Source organism: Rhipicephalus sanguineus, chromosome 1, assembly GCF_013339695.2.
Source record: "Rhipicephalus sanguineus isolate Rsan-2018 chromosome 1, BIME_Rsan_1.4, whole genome shotgun sequence".
Taxonomy (NCBI): Eukaryota; Metazoa; Arthropoda; class Arachnida; order Ixodida; family Ixodidae; genus Rhipicephalus; species Rhipicephalus sanguineus.
The window spans coordinates 101,956,170-101,977,742 of NC_051176.1; the positions used below are offsets into that span (position 1 = coordinate 101,956,170).

The window sequence follows — 21,573 nt, forward strand, 5'->3', positions numbered from 1 at the left end:
GGCAGTACGGCAGCGTTTCTCCTTTCCCGCTGGTTGTGCTGTGGCCGCTCAACGACCGGGAAAGGAGGAGCGGTACCGTACTGCCTTACCGTATTTGCGTACCGTATTTCCGTAACTTGCTAGAAGACTCTATTATGACAAAGTGTACTGTTGGTCAGCGCACTCATCTGTTCAACAGGCAAAGAAATAAATTATCCAGCTATCGTTACACAATCTGCACGGGGTGTTGATGAGACGCTCATGGTTCTTCGCGCGAAGTTACGTTGTGCATGCGACGTTTTGTTTGTCGTTTTTGTTTTTTGCGTGCCCGAGAGTCCATCAGAGATTTAGCGGCTTTTTCGAAGTAAAGAGCGGGTGCGGTTCGTTCTTTTTTTTTCTGCAGCCATGTGTTACCTATATTTCCCTTCGACTTCAGGTCTACAGAAACTCCATCAGTAAGAAAGTGTCGAAAAACGCGCCGACTGCGTGGAAGAAAACAAGTTCGAGTGAAGCGGGAAATTTCAGCGTGTCACTGTAGGCGGGTGTGGTTCGGTAATTCCACTCCTGCTTTGTGAAGCTTAATATCGTGGTTCAGCTTACGTCAGCGACGCGTCTGCAAAGCGCCAAAAAACAAATAATAATATCAACATTGTTCGTACCGCGAAAAGCTGAAGAACTGCACCGCTCATTACGTTGGCTATCAGCAAGGTACATAGTATGAGCTTTTCTTTCACTTGCGTTATTAGCGCGAACGTTCACGTCAAGAGTTAATATGAATAAACAGACAAAGAGAGATCCGTGGTGAATGTTTGTTTGTCATCATGGTTGCCGACTGTCGTGCTGCATGGCTAGGTCATTTATATACAGATATTCGCTTTTGGTTTGTTCCGACTCACTATGCGGCTTTACACGCGCATCTTTTTATTTTCTTCTTTGCCCGCTTGCTACAGTTGTGTGCAATGTATACAGCTGACAGTGTAGTCATTGCGTCGTGATAACTGCGACTATTTTTGAGCATCAACTCTAGAGCCGCACGGATAACTTCAAGCTCCTCAGCCGTCGATAGCGTCAAGTGATATGTCATTAATTTAATGATGATCGATTTCCCGGAAAATGCCACTGTGTCTGGTGAGCTTGCAGAGGAAACGTAATCATTCATATGGAAGTGGCATTCGCTGTGCTTTCATGCAGGAAAAGAAAGGGCTCAGATCAGGTTGTAGGCACCACTGCCTTTGAGACAGCGTTGCTACGTGCGTGTGCAGCTCTATGGTAAAGTTGCGCAGAGGACAGTGATTACACCAAGTGTTAAACGGAGTCTTGCTATAAAAAGGGTGCTGGGCTGGTGCAGTAGAAGCCGGACTAAGTGTCCGATGTCTGATGTCATTGATAGTTTGACTACGAGTGACGGCTATATTGCTGCTGCCGCAAATGCGCAGTTCGGAAGGGAAACTTATATTCGTAAAGCTTGGACTTGATGCAAGTCAGAACACGGACGTGGTCCTTGCAGGCCACACGAAAGCCCACTGACGCGTTCTGTAGCTTGAAAAACCCAGGAATAGGGCACTTTCGTGGATGGCGTATAGGCACCTTGCAGTGGCGAGAGGGCGCTACGTGGCTCCCACTGTATTCGATACCGTGGATAAACATTTAAGGGTTGTGGTACGAAGGAAGTGAGAGGCGGGCGTGCGTCCGGACCGCAGCTGCTCTGTAGCGCGCGTCTTAAACGGACCACACCGAGGCACGCCCTTCAATGCTGCCGCGTCCGGCACCGCGAACCGCCCAATCATGGACGAACTAGAGGGGAAAGAGCCGCGCGTCGCGTTCGCCTCTAGTCTGGCGATGGCCCTATTTTGCTTCTTCCGCTCGCTAGGCTATGCGTTCTGGCGCTGCTGTTGCATGTGGGAAACCTTGCAGGGCAGCTATAGTGGCGCATAACTTTCGCTATCGCAAGATAGGAGAAAGAAACGTAGGAATGGTAATTAGCGTTAATTAGGATTAAGCCCGGCTAATTATTCTGTACATTCTGGCATGGGTGCCACGGATGTGCGGAGAAAACAGACTCAGTGCAAAGAGTCATTTTGAAAGCGCACGCGCACCAGATCTTGCAATTAAGTTTTTAATTCATTTCTTGAGAAACTGACGCACGTAGTGTCGAGGAAGTTCCAACTCGTTACGTAAAACCAAGTCTACGACTCAAAACCTGCCTATATAAGCTCATGCATCTCGGTAACAAACAGAACGCGAGCAATTCTCCTCGCGTAATTGTACTGTTTTGCGTCTTTGGGCTAAGTAAATAAACGCCGTGATGACGAAGCTCCGGGTACGTAAAACTGCAAGCACTCGCTGCCCACGGCACCCAGTTTCCTTTGTTCAGCCGCTAACGTTGCTATTATTCACGAAATAGAATTCACGAACGGTTATGAGTTGAAGTTTATATCAATCGAATGTTAGTCGGTTGTCCTACTAAGCTTTAAAAAAAAAAGCGAGGTCTGTCATTTGCGACTACTGCAGAAATTCCTAAGACTAGTTGAGCATTTGTACTCAAGAGGGGGGGGGGGCGGAAATAGGGACAGAATGAAACTTGCAGTCCCGATAAGCAATTTACAGTAGGCCTTCCGACTTGGTCATTGTAAAAAAAACACGAAAATCATAATTTTCTACAAATTAGAAGCAACGCTTACGTTATGTACATTTTTCGCTCTCTGTCTTTCTAAGAAATAAATTTGTCCGTACACTTTTACTGAGGCGATTGTCCGTGACATCGTCCAGTACATCGTAAAATTTTTTGCCGCCTCCTATCCGTTTATTTCAAAGAGCTGAAAATCGAGCGATGTGGAAGTTACCACAAGTTAAGTAGTGCGCCAGATGTTCCAAAATGTTTCTTTCCTGCAACGATCTCGCCATTGGCAACTGAGCTTGTCCACAAAGATGTATATACGGTATATATATAGTCGAAACCAGCGCCAAGTCTAGCGCGCGAGCGTATACGTACGTACGAGAATGTGTTTTCACAGTGATCCCGAGCCTACGAGACATCACAATTAAGCGTTTTTTCCCGTTGTCATTAAATCAGGCACGAAACGTGGCTACTGGCCCCTGCACGCTCGACGCACACAGTGAAGGCTACGTAGAGAAAGAAAGGATGGCGGACGATTCTATTGAATTCCTCCTTCCACTCGTGACTGGGCGCTTGGTGACAGACGGGCCATGCGGCGGACGCCCCTAAGCGTGGTTCATGGCGTGATCTGTCGCAATATTAGTGTTGTCTAACGTTGGCTTTGTGTGCACGCCGCAGTGACGAGGACCGCTGCCCGTGACGCGCGAGTGACTGGCGCAGGTAATTTGAAAGTCAAACCTGTCAGCCGTCCTTGGAGGTTCGCGGCTAAGCGGACTAGAACGACCAAGAAGCATCGGAGAGTGTGGCCCGTTTTGAGGAAGAATGCGCGGGCCATGTTCAGGGGCCGCTGCACGAACACACTGCGGCAGAGGTAGGTACGAGGCAGAAAGGTAGAAAAGAAACTAGACATTTGCCCGTGGCACATCTTTCTAATTCGAAATACGACAACCACAAATGACGTATGCGCAGTAGTTTCAGGGCTCGCCAAGAATCGCACTTGGGCGGGCCGGGAGGAGGTCAGTAAGCTTGATAGCTATTTCTTCGAATCGAACATAATATATTGACTGTCGGGGTCTTACGTCCCAAAACCACGATATGGTTATGAGAGATGCCGTAGCGTAGGGCTCCGGAAATTGAAGCTAACATGTATGTGCAACCTTGTTATGTCGGCGTGCTGTCAATAAATATATCTGAAATGTACGTCGCATTTGTTATACCAGCAATGCAAAGTGAACTTCTTTAGGGTGTTTTCTTATGCATGCTTAGATTTGGGTGTCATAGTTCTAGGAGGAAATTGTTCTATATAGTGCCTTCCTTGTAGGACGAGATCATTTTGTGTCGTCGGTGGCGACAGTAGAACTGAAAAGAAATAACGCGTCTAATATACATTATCATGAAATGAAAGCAGACGCTGAGGAGAAAATATGGCTTGTTAATTTGTCACATTCTTCGACCATGTTCTATCACGCAACTATAGCAAAATGCGAGTGATTGTCCGTGCCGTATAGCGTGGAAATAAGCCTGCGTCCGTCAACTCAGACAGAATGTACACAAAGGGGCAGACCGTGAACCCTTGGATGGCGACTCATAGGAAGCCGTGTTCCTGTAAACGTGAGCATCAGTGCTCTACGTGTCCCTACGCTAGCCTTCTTTTCGCCTCATCTTTTCAGCCCTTATCCCATCCTCCAGCGCAGAGCGACCAACAAGAGTGCCAATCTGGTTAACCTCTATCCCTTTCTTATTTTGTCTTCTCTCTTTCTCAGTGCGTTTCCCGACATAACTGCATAAAAAAATACGTATCACATCTTGCATACACAAAGACACACATTGAACTATTCGCGCATACAGTAAATGTAACGCTGTAGCGTTTTATTATCAAGTGATTTCAATGCGTGCAATAACTACTCAGGCGACTGGAAACACAATGTGCATCTAAGATATTTATTTTTCCTTTTCTCAATTCTCAATGTATTTTTTTTTTTCCTTTTCTGCTGCTTAAGAAATATAGACTGATTGGATCTATGTGTGCGGCACTTCACGATTAATAATAACATAATTGTTGAGGCTTAACGTCCCGAAACCACGATATGATTACGAGAGACGCAGTAGTGGAGGGCTCGGGAAATTTCGACCGCCTGGGGACGTGCACCTAAATCTAAGTACACGGGCCTCTAGCATTTTCGCCTCCAGCACTTGACGATCACTTCTTTCCGAGAAGGTGCGCTGCTAGACATTACCAGGCCCATCGAGCTCCGCTGACATTCATGAACCAAACGAATGTGGCCACCCGTTTAGAGACGCTCTTTTTTCCGTTTTTTACTTATTTTTGTCCAATTATTCGTCATTATTTTCTTTACTTTCCTATCTTCTTTCCTCTTTCTCTCCCCCTATATTCTTTTCCTCTATCTCTTCCTTCCTTCCGAAAGAGTAGGCAGGCGTTGTGCCCCTTTAGGTGGCAGTTGTCAGCCTGTTCTCTCCCTGTTTCCTCTGTGTCCTTGTGTATTTGTGTACGCATATCAGATAATAAAAAAATAATGCGCATATCTTTACAGTAAATTTTGTTCCTTTTCTCGGTGTATTGGAGATGGAAAGGAAATGAGTAAGAGAGCGAGACCGACGTGGACAAGCGAACTTGCCACGGCCTCCCCGATAAGAAGGTGTGTGCGTTCAGGATAACTTCGAGAGACAAGAGATGCGTTATACAGCCCCTGTGGGCTGGATTTTGAAAGCTCAAAGACCGAAGTACCGACCCTCGCCCCCCCCCCCCCCCCCATTTCTTTCGTTTTTTTTTTTTTCAATTTCAAAATTTGATTTATTGTTTTCTTGTACAAGAAACAAAAGGATGTTGGGGCTAAAGGCATATAGCCTGACAGAGGACCCAACACCCTTGTACACAGTTTGTACAGCAAAACAAATCAAAAACAGCTTTCGCGGCATCCAGACCATCATGAACTATTTGATTCCCCACAGAGGTCGTCGACTGTTGCGAGTGGCAGAACGCCGAACGATAGAGGCTGCGACTAGAAAAAGAAGTCACAATTTTCCCGCATGGGCGAAGAAATGAAAGCGATATCAACATATTGGAATGTTATACGAAGTGAGGCCGGCAGCTAACTCCTTTTACCATCCGATCTGGCGTATCTCAACACAACGCTGGTGTAAGACAACACGGCCGCCGCAGCGAGCGAATTGACCTTCGTGCCGTGTATCGCTTCACCACAAACTCAGCGGTGAGAACGCAGCACGTACAAAGGCATGAGCCGTCTGCTGATCCCTGTCAAGACAGAGTGCGCGCGACCGCGACTGGCCGATCAAAGTGCGCAGTTCCTGTTGGAGCGACTCCTGTTGACACCCCAATGGGCCTTTCGCGCGACGAAAGACGACCGGCACGTTTCCTGTCCTCTTTAATTGCGATCATCGCCTGTCTTCGCACGCTTTCACATAGAACATACGACGCTCGGGACGATGTTATCGATTTAGACTTTATACGGAACCTCACGGCGGTGGCGACGGCAAGAAAAGTGCCTGGAGTGTCCATATAATTGCTATCACAATAACAATACGAAGCAAATATTCGCTGAAAAAGCTTTGCGGACGTTCCTTATCTGTCTTCTCCGTCTATCCCACACGAACTCATCACCCCTTTATCGGTGACAGCGTGTCCGCAGAAAAATACCGCGTCACCTGCATCACAGGGTGCAGGCGTTTTATCGCATGCAGGATTAACACGTACGCTGCTGATTACATATTTTGTAACTGCATAACTTTTCTTTATTTCACTCGCGCTGCTGTGGAAGAGAATCACTGTGCATCGGCTGGGCGGCATTGTCGTCGGCTTTACGGAAGACTCCGAGGTCCCCTCGCTCGATGTGCCGTGAAGCTCGCTGCCTTTCGCAAGTTACTGCGGGCCTTGGATTGTCCTCCTGCGTTCAGTTAACCCTCGGAGGCACATTACTGCCAATCCAAGGCTCCCTAATTCCGTGTGACGTGCTTAACAACGTACAATCATATGGAATGCACTGCGCAATCTGTCCGCAGCTGTAAAGCAGCGTATGCCGCTATCATGTAAAAATGGAAACTATCGAGCATAAACAAGTTAGAGGCTTGCTGTGGGTTCTTGTACGCATTGAGGAGCAACCCAAGCTCTCACCAACCCATTTCATATCGAAAATGTTTCTTTTTCTTTTTTTTGTGTGTTTGTGTGTGTGCATTGGTCCTCAAGCTTGAGCAAGAGTACGTGGTCTCAAGGACACTTACTCTGCTGCCGCTACGATCACGAAGACCCGCAGCGTATTATTATTATTATTATTATTATTATTATTATTATTATTATTATTATTATTATAATTATTATTATTATTATTATTATTATTATTATTATTATTATTACTAGTTGTTCCTGCTGTTGTTGTGTTGTCACACTGGCCATTGTAGTAATATATACAGCTTCTTCTGGCGCCTTTAATCACCTTAGTCCTACGGAACGTCATGTCGGCAAATATACGCGGGCTAACTAATCGGCTTTTCGATAAATCTCTCTCTCTCTCTCTTTGTATCTCTGCGGGGCAATATATGCAACAATCAATTAAAGGACGTATAAAATATTCGTTGCAGTTAACGCGCCTCAGGTGGCCCAAATTATAATCCGGAGTCCCCCGCTACGGCGTGCATTATAATCTATCGTAGTTTTGGCACGCAGAAACTCAGGGCCCGTATCCACAAAAACGTCTTACGCTAAAGATTTTTCTACGAGAATATTTCAGCCGATCGCGATGTGGGACATATCATTAGCGAAGCCGGCTGACCAATGGGAAAACGCACCTAAAGGCGTACTGACACAAAATTTTGAAGGTTAGATAACTTGTCGGGTAGATTTGTGCGGACACAGACGCATCATCTACAAAATATCAACGGATGATATAGCCTAGAACATACTTAAAATCAATTTTAGAGTGCGTGTCCCGCCACTCCAGGCGAAACGCGCCTTTGGTTTTCGTGTAAATAACCAACCGCCCCCTGCGTCACGAGTTTGTGTTGGTTGCCACGATCCTTGCTAGCGCTCTCCGCTAACAGACCTTGCCAACGGAAAGAGGGGACAGACTTGCACGGGAATACAAAAGCCGATGTCCTTGCCTCGGCAGTGCATTTTTGGGGGTCACGCATATTGACAACGCCGGCCTTCGTTGAAATTAATTGTCACGTGGTGCTCATGTGCACAAGGTTTCGTGTGCTCACTTATAGCCAGCTTTGTTTACACGATAACCATCCTGGGTCCCACCTCACTCGGCGCTCTCTGAAACCGAAACTGCGACTGAGCGCTGTAAAACCGTCTCCAAATAATTAAAACGTCGCGCGCTCGAGCAAACGAGCTCCCCAGCCGTGATAAGTGGGTCGTTAGCTACCTATTGCAATAGAAAAAACAAGATGAGTGCTTCTTAAAGACAGAGAAGTTTTCTAAATTTGGCCCCAGATTTAACTTACGGGCGTTATTTGTTCTACTTCTTTAACCTCCCCGCTCGAGTCTTTTTGTTAACAACTTTGTCTTCACTTCTGCATCGCTCACTTTTTCATTTCGTCAATTTGGTGGTAGCGGGAAGCGGCGACTAAAGCTTCGCCCTCGTATTGGGTTGCCATCTACAGGGCCCTAATGCTGCAGAAAGCCGAGACTAGTGGGCAGTTGAGTAGTGTTATAGCGTGGTCGTTTCTATGCTATTTGTGCTATTCGTTTTCTGGCAAGCCACCCGAAGTGCATGGATACGTGCCACTGCCACGTGACTGTCTACTTTATTCTACCATAGCTTACCCTGCTCCACCATTACGTCGTTATTTGCTGTTTTAGCGCTGCTTTACGAGGTATAGACAGCACTCGAAGTTCACCGCTCGCATTGCTCTAGCGTACCAGCTTCTGTGTTTTGGCCCTGCGCTCTCCGGTACTTGACTCGATGGTAAGTTTACGAAAGGCCAGAGCAAGAAACACGCAATTACGAAGCCAGCTTCATCAGGTAAAAGGGAGAGGTTTTGTAAAAGGGAGAGGTAAAAGGGAGAGGTTTTGTTTGAAGATGGGGAGCACAGCCTCTGCAGCTTCATTTTCTGTATATAGTGCAATTATTTTTAAGGCGAAAGCCTTAGATGTCTCATCAAACGCCAAAACTGCCTGTCGGCGGCGTCGGCTTCAATACGAGTGATGCAAAAAAATGATGTAATGAGTCGCCACAGGATGTCATCATGACGTCGCAGATAGCCAGAATTTCTGACGTCGTCATGGCATCACTATGACTTCACAGAACTTGACGTCACGTGATCACGTCACCGCATGACGTCGTCTTTTGGTCAAAGGTGGGCCGACGCCGGAAGCACTGCAAAACCCCGTGAGGTGCAGAAAACTTTCGGGCGGGGGGTGGGGGGCGATCAGTATAATCGACTGAGAAGAAAAAGAAGATGGCTTACGCCTTCGAGTCATCGTAGGCGAAAGCATAAGGGAGCGTGTGAATTTCTCGACGACAGATTCCTGCCGGAGAGGTCGAAATCCAGCCAATCCTGGGGACACTATATCAAAAACGGAAAATATACCCGGCCTTGTAGGAAATTGGCTTCGTTATGCGGCGTCAGAAGACTGAACGTCGCAGTGAAAATTGTCTTAGCCGAAGAGCCAGGCTGCAGCAGCGGTGCATGTCTCTTCGCGTATTTTTCTTGCAGGACACCCAGAAACTTACTGAACTATGTTTCGGTGATTAGCGATTAGTTCATTGGTTGGTTTCGGTGTTTTATACAAATAAGGTTAGCCTGACAATTTGGGCCGGCAACTGCTGCAACTGTACCTATCTTTATATATATATATATATATATATATATATATATATATATATATATATATATATATATATATATATATATAGTTCAGAAATGCTACCAAATATCTAAGTTCAGTGTTCGCGTGGACATGCGAGGCACAGCCCGAACACTATAGGCTCTTTCACACAGCCCGTTCAAGCTACAGCATACGTAAGCGCAGGTACGTGACTTTTTTTTTTTATTTCTAACTTAGCTTTCGGGCTGTAGGAAGGAACACAAGCTCGATCGCGTGACTTGGCGAGCAGTTCCACCAGCTGGTATATAAAATAAAACAAGGAATGGCGACGGCGGCGGCAGTCGTGATGGGCGGCTGTTGTCACGACTAGACACGATTTCATTGGGCAATTGTTTATGGGAACAAAAGAACTGGCCATCTTTTTCTTGATAGCAAACCAGTTGCGATTTAATGATTCTCTCATTCGGCTTGGTCGTTTTGCCGTAGTCTAATGCGCAACGGCGACGAATGAACAGCACAGAGTTTGCCGTTCCCTCCCGAAAGTCATTTTTCCTGCATGGGTTGCCGTTGCATGGCCGGGTAACGACTCCACGTGCCAGAGCGTATGCGTCACGCAATGTATATATTGGAAAGATTTTGCCATGTCGATAAACATAAGCTTATTTACTTGTAACCACGTTCTGGCGGCCTATTTCCTTTTGCGTGTAGTGGGGAAGGGTTTCAGTTCTTAACGTAAACACAGTGGGGTGAATATTTCTCTGAGTGGAGTATAAGCGCGAACTTGTAACATGAAGACGGGGAACCTACATGGACAAGTTCTGGTGTTACAGCTTCACACACATGGAAATTCAGCTAGCCCGCTCCTAAGCCTCCCTTAATAAATGCGTTTCGTTTCTAAATTCCGCTTATAGAGTGCTGAAGGTTTTGCACTATAAATTGAGCTAGTCCTGTGGTAATTATTGAGAGAAACGGGGACTCAAAGCTGACCGGGTGATTGCACGCTGGGATGGAATGGATTATTTTTTTGTGGAAATGCATACGAAGCGATAAGTGCTGCATTTTCCCCCCCACGACTTTGCAAGTGACGCATATCGAAGCGAGGACATAGGAGGGGCCGACGTATCATCACTCGCTCGTGGATTGCGCGCCTACTGTGCGCACGAGAAAGCTCAAAGTTCATTTATTTATTAGAATGTTTGTTTCCAAAGAATGATACGCCGAATGAAACGTTGCAGAAAGGCGGCATGAGGGCCTTCCTAACTTTTTTTTTTTTTTTTTTTTGCTTGGCCTGCTTATAAATTGCGGAGGCAGAGGTCTATGGTAACTGCAGATGTTTGTATAGATTGTCAGGGTGGCGGGACTTAAAGTTTGCGCACAATAGTTCTTCTATGCGTTCCTCTCGCGATGCCTGCGCTTCGCTAGCTGTCCCGTATCAGTCGAAGAAGCTTCGCCATGTCGCCACAATCGCAGTCTTGCTATTGTTGTCACGTTACTGTTTTCTTCATCGTCGTACAATGCCGCTGTCGTCATGTCTGCCACAGGCGTAGTTGTTGTTGCAATCATGCAGCTGGCAGAACTCGCGGGATTGCAGCAATTTCGCACAGATTTGTGGTCGTTGTGTGAAAGAACTTCTGTCGCAATAAATTATTTGAGAACGGCAGGCATCGCTAAAGGCTGTTCATTGCGTCATTCCATTCGAGTCAAGTTTTGCATTACAATTGCGTCACCGTTATTATTAGCATGCGTCGTACCGAACACCTCAACTCTTAAATTGCGCAAATGGCCGTCGCTTTTCCTCCGTCATTGAGTGGCCACCATCGCAATGTATCCTCCACCCCTGTTTAGATCCCTCCTTTCCCTTCAATGTTGTGCAAACTCAGTCTCATTATTAGTGTTACATAGGCGCTACATAAGTAATTATACTCCTCCGTACACTGTGTTACGTGCATGGCTTTGTCTTTGGCGCCGCCCCCGCGAGAGAGAGAGAGAGAAAAAAAAAGGGGGGGGGGGGTATTAAGCGAGCTTCGTGAACCGCCTGCACAGAGGTTTCGTCACGGCACCCATCTTTTTTTTTTTTTGTTACTCCTTTAAGTTGACGAAACGCGCATGGAATTCAGAAACCCTTGAAACACCAATGCTCGCTTCGCGATGCAGCAGCACTCTCTTCAACGAAAAAAGTGCCCAGCTTTTATTCTTCGTGACGATACGTTATCATTCGCCACTTAACACGACATTGTTCGTGTGGTTTTGTATACAATGCGCGACATATAAAAGAGGTGCGGTGATATACGTGACAATAGGTATCGCCAGAGCTGCACGAGAGGAGAAAGCAGCTGCATTGTGAACTCAAGAAAGGAGGAGGAGGAGAGAAAGGAAAGGCAGGGATGTTAACCAGTCTAGAAGGACCGGTATGCTACCCTACACTGGGGGAAGGGATGGGGGAGGTATAAAGATAGAGAGAGAGAGAGAAGGAGAGCACGCACGCACAAAAAGTCACACACATCTCACGGTCATCATAACGACGTAAAGAGTGCCCAAGACTGTCTTGGGGGTGGGCGCCCTCACCTGGCACGACATGACACGAAGCTATTGAGGCAGTAAGCTGGCACCTTACCTGAGCCGCCACGCAGTTGAACAGCATGAGGAAAATTCTGAGCGGCATCTTCGCCTTGTACGCTCGGTGGCACCAAAGCCTGTGTGCTCCGGCCGTGACACTGATGCCGGAGAAGATGAGGATGATGTTACCTACGATATTAAAAACAAAGCGAATGAAAAAGCTGGCAAAGGGCAAATTGCGAAATGAACTACGGTCGTTGTTTATTTGTTTGTAGCCACGCGTATGCGACACAGGTAGCTTAGGGATATCAATATGAATGAAACTTCCTTTCTCCACACACTAATGCGCGCTTTGTACACCGCCTGTCGAAGCATCTCTGCGCCTTGCACGCGATCAGAATATCCACAAAGATCTGACAATCCGCCACCGTGTTGGTGGCTCATTGTAAATCTAGCCCACCTTAATGTGAAGCTGTCCTTTACATTAAGGTGGACTAGAATTGCCGGGGTCTATGTTATATATTGAGCTGAAGGTCTCAAATGAAGAAATAACTGCATTTAGGATAGTAAGCGACAGAACTAGTCAGCTTTTTTTTGTAATGCCAAAAAAAGTAGACGAATCCTTAACCAAACCCTATGACTAGTGAGGAACGTGTAGCATTCAACTTATTTTCTCTATAGAAAGAGCAAACATTTAAAAAATAGGGGTTTAGGGGAAACGCGACCTGTCATTTTCCTTGCTGCGTCCAGTTAAGTGCCACATTTTCCGTGGAATCTTGTTTTCTGCCAAAAGCGTTTTCCGGAAAGGAGGGATGCTCACCAAATACATGGGTCTGCCACTTGCTGTAATACATCTCGTATATTCCGTAAATACCAATGATGTGGATGAGCGAGATTTTAAACACGTTCCACCAGACCATCTCGATTTTGTACTTCTTCGGGGTCGCCACTTGGTTCGTTTTGGCCATCACGGATGTTGTTTCAGTTGTAGCGCTCGGATGCCTCTCCATGATCGTTTCCGTCAAGGGAGCCATGGTGTGAACTTGATGCACTGGAAGAAACAGGAAAAACGAAAAAGAAACAGAATATTATGGTAACGCTTCACATATGTGGAATTGTTACATAGGCGTGTATTAGCTCTTAGAAGGGAAGCTACCACTCATAAACAAGATATTTAGCGTGCTTGGAGCTTTAGAATAAATCCATGAGGCCAGACTTACGGCAGAAATCTGGGCTACTCCGATTCGCGACAGTTGATGCGCTGACAGACAGAGTGCTCGAGGAAAAAGAAGAATCAGAAACAGAAGACAGGACCGGGAGGACGCTCACGTTCAACTGATTTTACTCACGGAAAAGGGCATCCACTAGTCACGCCGAAGCAAGAGAAACAGTATCGGAGAGCGCATGCGTGAAACTACGTGTACACACGTGTATCACATATGTGTTCTAGGCAGATACTCGTACTCTATCATTGTCAATAAGATAGAACCAGTGCACTTATCAGGCACCAGAGAACATTTATCAGGTACTTTTTTTTTTCTTGTTGTAGCTGGCTTCAGGAATGAATGAACATTTTTCTCCTTTGAAGTGAACTATCCCACGGCACGTGCGTTGTGAAATGAGGGCGGGTGCTATAGCATCACTCACAGCGGCCTGCACTGCCTCTATCCTTGTTGACAATGAAGGCGTGCGAGTGTTTGCGTAAAAAGCTCGCGTGATACAAATCTGCCTGACTGGCTTTGCGCACGTCTCCCTAGGACTAAAATCAGTTCAAGACAAGAATCCCCCCTGTCCTGTTGTCAAATTTCTGTTTCTCCATCTTCCACTAAAGCGCTGAAACTGCGTCAAGTGGCTACATTTGATGCATTTCAGCGCAAAGAGAAGTGAAGTAACGAATTAAATGAACAAAACTATTTACAAACAGACTCACAATTTCCTTTTCTTTTTAACGGAACACGTTAACAGGGTTTTACCTGAGAAATCGCGAATAATGGGCCTGATCACTACGCATCCATGATACAATTAGTATATTTCAATTTGGACATCGGCAGGGCACTGTGGTGGTGTTATGTCAACTGGCGTGCATTCGTGCACTCGTAAATATTAGGTTGGTTGCAGTGAGCTGCTTCATTGTACTGATGTTATTTGATGCATTTGGGTGTTGTTTTGTTCTTTATTTTAAACTGTGATACACGTTGCTGCATGCACCGGACATCGCTCAACACAACTGGGTAGGTGACGCCAAACTGGTTCCACATTTAACATATACGATTATGAATGCGATATACGATAATGAATAGAACTGGGATATTACGCATCCACCATTCGAAGCCGCGGGTCATCACTGACACTGAGAGATGTTGTACACGAACTAGCAAGCACCTAATTAGACGGATAACTTCGCGGTCTTGCAACTGCTATTGATGTGTGGCTTTTAACTCTTTTAAACATGATACCAGCTTTGTCTAGCGTCTTCGCAAAACGAGAGTTTTCTGACGAAGTATTGCGGCCTCCACAATGCTACGTTTCATTTTCTGCCGATGTATAAATTATTCACAATCAAGGACCCATCCTTCCCAGGATGGGTCATGATACTTGTATTTAGAATAAAAGAGAAATGACTGCGGAAATGGTAATTGTCTCGCGTGTGCGCGGGCACCTGAAATGCACCACGGTCATGGAAGGAAGAGGCAAGGATACGAGAACCGTCCCAAAACTCTGCGTTCGAGAAAACCTACACAAGTAGCCGAATGCGACGCCAAAGGACATCTCTACTCATTAGAAAGACCGTCGGGTTCCCGGCGGCACCAGGATTCGTTGCAAGTACCTGCCACTTACAAGGCGCCCGCTTTACCTCTATGCTGCCGCTGCGGTTTATTGCGTGCACTCTAAGAAAAAAAAGAGTCAAAAGAGGGTCATGGAACCGTGACCCTCTTCGGGCGTCCATGTGACCCCTTTTGGAAGGTACAGGCAGAGAAAAAGAGTTAACATTTTGCAAGGAGTCACTGGACGCTCCTGAAGCGCGTTTCGAATGGCTTCCGTCATGAAAGAGCCGCCGATACGCCATACATATCGCGCGCTTGCCCTTTGGCGCCGTTGTGGCGCGTTGCTCGCCGACGGAGACGGGGTTGGCGCCGGGGTGGCGCGCCGCTTCTGGCTTCTCTCTCAGTCGTCTCACTCAGTCTCAGTGTCTTCGTCTATTGGAATGCGTTGCGTGGTTGCGTTGACAGCCCGGGTTGCGTGTCTTGAAGTTTCATCAGTTTCATGTTCATGCGCGTCTTCGGTGGTGTTGACGCCGGCTCCGTGCACGAAGTGACGCTTGGAGGGCGGAGTATTCATGGAGGTGCGGATACGGACAAAGGGCGCCAGTTAACGGTGAGTGTACTGCTTTCGTAGGCACTAATTATACAGCTTTAGCTGGGCGTCTGCAGCAGCTCTGCGCAAGTTATCTGCCAGCCATTTCCAACAGCAGCCTGTGTCCGCTGGGCTGTTGCGGATGCCCAACTAAAGCTGTCAGTTAACGAGTTGCCACCGTTATGCGCGTTGCTGTTCAAGCTCCCATAAAGTGAGCGATGCAAACAATTATCGAGGATCATTTCTTGCTGATCGCACGTTGTGTCAGCACTACTGAAGTTGCAAGATGTCGTTTTGAGATGCACTTTAGTCTACTTCATAATAACATTTCCATCGACCTTGTGTGTACAGCGTGCTTCTTCGCGTGGGAACGTGAAAAAAAAGAAAGCCTGTGTACAGAACGCTCACACGCGCTATATATAATGGTTTTTGTTGGCTTAAAGACGGTAGTTTGAGGTGCAGATATAGTACGGTGGCTTGCAGAACGTACTCGGTAGTCATTCAAGTTGAACACGCCTCGCCGGTAAGGCTTTTGAAAATGCTAGAGACTTTCGACGGCGCCCGTTGCGCCCGCCGCCGTGCACTTTTTTCCTTCGTTACTGTTCGCTGTTTTCATCGTTTGCCAACATCTGCGATGACGCTATAACAGAATCAAGTGAGTGTACGTGATTGTGGGAGTTATGTGTGCTAATTCTAGCATGTGACATGTCTGATCTCGACGTAGACGGCGTCCGCACGCGCTGGGTGTCGTTCGGGCCCTCGTACTCGCATGTGTTTATCTGAGTATGGGTTACGTTTGTAAAACATGCGGTCAGTAACCGCTCACGGCGTGCCCCTGACTGCCGGAGGATGTGCTTGGGTGTCGGGATAAGCCGGCGCAAAACCGTGTTTATTCTGAAACCAAATTTTGAAGCGATTTCTCAGAAAATAAGTGCTTTCATTCGTGTATAGCCAGTGCGTATTGCGACACGAGGTTCCCGCTGCCTTTTACGTGAAAATTTGTTTTCGTTGCGAAATTTGAACTAAACACTCGTGGCAGATGTGTGTACAATAACGGTGTGTTGAACAAAGGGTGATTTTAAATACAAATAATGTGTGTGTTTTGGTTATTCCCAGAATCCCGGATCACTTCTGCCGCCTCTTCACTCCAGTTGACAGCCACACTCGGGGAAACGAAGGTGCCCCGTTGGTCTGGCGCCTCACCGCTCGTGATGGGAAAATCAACAGCGGCGTTCGCCGTGTCAACAAGGCAGTCGGTCCTACATTTCTTTTGGTTGGACAAGACGACGTCGAAAAAGAGGTGAGTGGCACCCACGCAAAGGAGCCTAAACCAATTTCGTTTGTTGTTTAAAAGAGGCTCACATCATCTTGTGCTACAAGTTTGTCGGAAAGTGACGTGTTACAAAAGGTACTATTTGCAAGTTGTGTTTTACACGATAACGGCAAAAAACTTGGCTCCTTACCATGCGTGTTTGCATTTGTTGTTTTGTTGTGAGCTTTCATTGTGTCTATGTGAACCACTGATTTTGTAGGTTTTGCTAACCTTTACTGCAACTTCATTTTCTCATCATAATATCACGTTCTGCTTTTCAGATACCGTTTTTCACGGTGCTCACGCTGAACAGGAGCGACAACCTAGCAAGCCACAAGTCTGATGCCTCCAGCCGTCACCATTTTTTTTATTTATTCTTAATCATAAGGAATAAAGATTGAAACACGATGCCTATTTCTGCAGTTAATTTTGCACTATATGGCACTATGCACACCAGTCACACATTTTAGTTGGCTCTACTCATAGAAGCATGTAAATGAGGAATACCCAAACTTCTTAATTGGAAATCAAAGACCATCTTTACGCGCTTTCTATATAACTTTGCTGGAAAATATGTGTTGTTTTGACGAGTTCTATTAAAATGATGCTAAAACTGAACTATTCTTTTATTGCAGTCGCTGGGCAGAACGGCAAGTATTATTGGACTTGCTTAAAATAAATACTCCACTATTTTCAATAGTAGTCGCGCAAAAGTAGAGCAAGGGTCCAATGAGTAGCTTAAAATACTTGTGGAGTCGCTTGACGCTTCGGTGTGGGTCTCTTGACCCCCGTAGGAGTGTTACCGGCAAGAGTCGTCCGACTCCCTATAAGTGGTAACGTGAGCCTTCGGATGAGAGTCTTTCCACTCTTCCTAGAGGGTCAGGGGACTCTCCTAGAGCGAGCCGACCCTGACCCACCAAGAGAGTCACCGTGACTATTTAAAGAGAGTCGTATACGTGGCAAGTCAGAACTCTCCGAAAAGAGTCACGCATACTCTTTTTTTTCTTAGAGTGTGGAAGACAGTATGGTTAGTATAAGCCTTGAGAAAGATGTTCCTGTTTCCGATGGTTGTAGAAATGGAAACTACGCCGAAAGAAGTAACGGAGGAAAGAAGTTCGCCAGCAGAGAATTCACCGTTTATTTGAGAACTAGCGAGAATTGAAATGAGATAGAGGTCTTCTCTCTCCACTCTCACACTCTAAGAAAAAAAAGAGTATGCGTGACTCTTTTCGGAGAGTTCTGACTTGCCACGTATAGGACTCTCTTTAAATAGTCACGGTGACTCTCTTGGTGGGTCAGGGTCGGCTCGCTCTAGGAGAGTCCCCTGACCCTCTAGGAAGAGTGGAAAGACTCTCATCCGAAGGATAACGTTACCACTTATAGGGAGTCAGACGACTCTTGCTGGTAACGCTCCTAGGGGGGTCAAGGGACCCACACCGAAGCATCAAGCGACTCCACAAGTATTTTAAGCTACTCATTTGATCCTTGCTCTACTTTTGCGCGACTACTGTTGAAAATAGTGGAGTATTCATTTTAAGCAAGTCCAATAATACTTGCCGTTCTGCCCAGCGACTGTAAAAAAAGAATAGTTCAGTTTTAGCATTATTTTAATAAAACTCGTCAAAACAACACATATTTTCCAGCAAAGTTATATAGAAAGCGCGAAAAGATGGTCTGTGATTTCCAATTAAGAAGTTTGGGTATTCCTCATTTACATGCTTCTATGAGTATAGCCAACTAAAATGTGTGACTGTGATGTGCACAGTGTCATATGGTGCTAAATGAACAGCAGAAATCGCCATCATGTTTCCATATTTATTCCTTGTGATTAAGAATAAATCAAAAAGTGATGACGGCTTGAGGCATCAGACTTGTGGCTTGCTAGGTTGTCGCTCCTGTCCAGCGTGAACACCATGAAAAATGGTATCTGAAAAGCAGAACGTGATATTATGATGAGAAAATGAAATTGCAGTAAAGGTTTGCAAAACCTACACAATAAGTGGTTCACACACACATAATAAAGGCTAACAACAAAACAACGAAGCACATCCTCCGGCAGCCAGGGCATGCCGTGAGCGGTTATTGACCGCATGTTTTACAAACGTAACCCATCCTTAAATACTCAGATAAACAGATGCGAGTACTAGGGCCCGAACGACACCCAGCGCGTGCGTACGCCGTCTACGTCGTGATCAGACATGTCATATGCTAGAATTAGCGCACATAACTCCCACAATCACGTACACTCACTCGATTCTGTTATAGCGCCCAACGTCATCGCAGTGTATGCAAACCACGAAAACAGCAAACAGAAACGAGGGAAAAGAGTGCACGCCGGCGGCCGCAACAACGCGCGCCGCCGAAAGTCTAGAGCTTTTTCACTTTACCGGCGAGGCGTGTCCAACTTGAATGACTACCGCGTACATTGTGGAAGCCACCGTACTATATCTGCACCTCAAACTACCGTCTTTAAGCCAACAAAAACCATTACATACAGTGCGTCTGCGGGTTCTGTACACAGGCTTTTTTTTTTTTTTTTCACGTTCCCACGCGTGGAAGCACGCTGCACACTCAAGGTCGATGGAAATGTTATTATGAAGTAGACTAAAGTGCATCTCAAAACGGCATCTTGCACCTTCAGTAGTGCAGACACGATGTGCGATCAGCAAGAAATGACCCTCGATTATTGTTTGCATCGCTCACTTTATGGGAGCTTGTACAGCAACGCGCATAACGGTGGCAACTCGTTAACTGACAGCTTTAGTTGGGCATCCGCAACAGCCCCGCGGATACAGGCTACTGTTGCAAATGGCTGGCAGATACCGCAGAGCTGCTGCAGACGCCCAGCTAAAGCTGTATAATTAGTACCTACGAAAGCAGTACACTCACCGTTAACTGGCGCCCGTAGTCCGTATCCGCAGCTCCATGAATATTCCGCCCTGCAAACGTCACTTCTTGCGCGGAGCCGGCGTCAACACCATCGAAAACGCGCATGAACATGAACTGATGAAACGATGAAACTTCAAGACACGCAACCCGCGCAACCAACGCAACGCATTCCAATAGCATAGACGAGGAGACTGAGACGACTGAGAGAGAAGGCAGAAGCGGCGCGTCACCCTGGCGCCAACCCCGTCTCCGTTGGCGAGCAACGCGCCACAACGGCGCCAAAGGGCAAGCGCGCGATATGTATGGCGTATACGGCGGCTCTTTCATGGCGGAAGCCAATCAAAACGCGCTTCAGGAGGGTCCAGTGACTCCTTCCCAAATGCGAACTCTTTTTCTCTGCCTGTACCTTCCAAAAGGGGTCAGATGGACACCCGAAGAGAGTCACGGTTCCATGACCCTCTTTTGACTCTCTTTTTTCTTAGAGTGCAGTGAGTGGCTCTCTCATTCCAGGTATCCGTGGGACCTTGCTGCCACCCTGGTTCGGTACACCAGTTTACGCCGGTGATTCAGGCCTGGATGAGACAGTGACCTCTCACTGTTCTTCTCTGTCCTCTTCTGACGCCTCTTCTTCGGCTCTTTGTCTTCTGTTGTTACGAGAGCTCTGTTCTAGGTCACATCGTTTACCATGAGGCACAGAGCACGGTACTCCGCAAAACTTGCAGAGGTGTAGGAATCGCGTCGGTAATATTCTACGCTTTAGCTTTCTGCAAAAGTGTTCGTTCGTAGTTTTCCTTAAATGGCAGCGTCTTCTCTGTGGAGGTTGTGGTGAGGTAGGAGATATTCTGCTTTCTCAATTGGGGTGCTGTAAAAAGTTTTTTGTATATAATCATAGTGTCCCAAACAGACATCATTTGAGGTTTCTCTGGCAGCGTGCCGTATTCAGCATGAACCATAGGCGGGCGCACGAGGGAGCGGGGGGGGGGGGGGCACCCCCCCCCCCCATTGATCTGAAAGGGGCGCCAAGTCATCCCCATATTTTTACTCAGACTGACCTGTCCCGTCATTGTTTAAAGTGTAAGGTCATGGCCATGCAGGTTTTTGAGAATAATGGCGGCCGACGACCACTGATGTTCCATTCCAAGAGCTGTTTAATTCCCATTCTTGCCCCCGGAAAGCCGGGGACCAAAGACAGGCTGTTGTGGGAAGGACGTCATCGCTTCATTCTTATGTTTGCATCCACTGCGCATCTTTTCTTTTTGTTCTTTCGAACTTCGAACTCTACCCACGGGAGGAGGAGGGGGGGGCTCTGCGGTGAGACTTCGCCCCCCCCCCCTAATGGGGAACCCTGCGCACGCGTATGGCATGAACGAAATCTTAATAATAATAATTGCTTGGGTATTACGTCCCAAAACCACTAAATGATTATGGGGGGCGCCGTAGTGGAGGGCTCTGGAAATTTTGACGACGTGGTGTTCCTTAACGAGTACCTAAATCTACGAACGGGACCTTATTGCATCCCATTGCACGAAGCCAAACAAGCACACGCGACACGGTGCAGTGGCTTTGCGAACATGTGGACCCTTGGCTGTAACCTACTAGAAAAATCAGCACTAAGCGACGGCCGTGAGCTCATCACGCACGCACAGTAACTTGGGGTGTACGGTCGAATGCCGTTGGACCTTGACCTTGACCAACTGTGAGCTTCCCTGAAGAAACATGCCATCGAGTTCGCTTCACCGCCACTCAACCTTGGATCACATGCGGCTCCTGTCGGGTTTCATGGAGCATCCGCGCTGCTACGCTAGAGGGGCGTGCGCAAAACAATCGTTGACGGGGTCTTCGCAGCGTGACGTATTAAGTGCGTGCGGCTTGGAAAAACCTGCCCTGTCCTAACAGCTAATGCTTTCTATTTCTCCTTATTTCTACTTCTCCAGCCTCGGCTCTCGGAAGTTGTGTATCACTTCTCAGCACCGCTTTTTCTCTCACACAGACAAACTTTTGCACATCCAGCATATAGTTTAATGCGATCATTCAGCTATATATATATATAATATATAT

At 46.8% G+C, this 21,573-nt stretch overlaps 1 protein-coding gene and 1 long non-coding RNA gene across 2 annotated transcripts in view; one reads left to right on the top strand and one right to left on the bottom strand.

Moving 5' to 3' along the window:
- The window catches only part of LOC119394616 (uncharacterized), a 147,676-nt gene that overhangs the window by 39,429 nt on the left and 86,674 nt on the right, over positions 1-21,573 (top strand). The window lies entirely within an intron of this gene.
- Positions 1-21,573, bottom strand: part of LOC119394588 (acyl-CoA desaturase-like) — a 76,705-nt gene that overhangs the window by 6,695 nt on the left and 48,437 nt on the right. The window contains exons 2-3 of the mRNA XM_037661914.2: positions 12,781-13,011; positions 12,019-12,149 (exon numbers count right to left, since the gene is read on the bottom strand). Coding sequence (XP_037517842.1) covers positions 12,019-12,149; positions 12,781-12,994 — 345 coding nt within the window. The 5' untranslated portion in view covers positions 12,995-13,011. The remainder of the gene's footprint in view (positions 1-12,018; positions 12,150-12,780; positions 13,012-21,573) is intronic.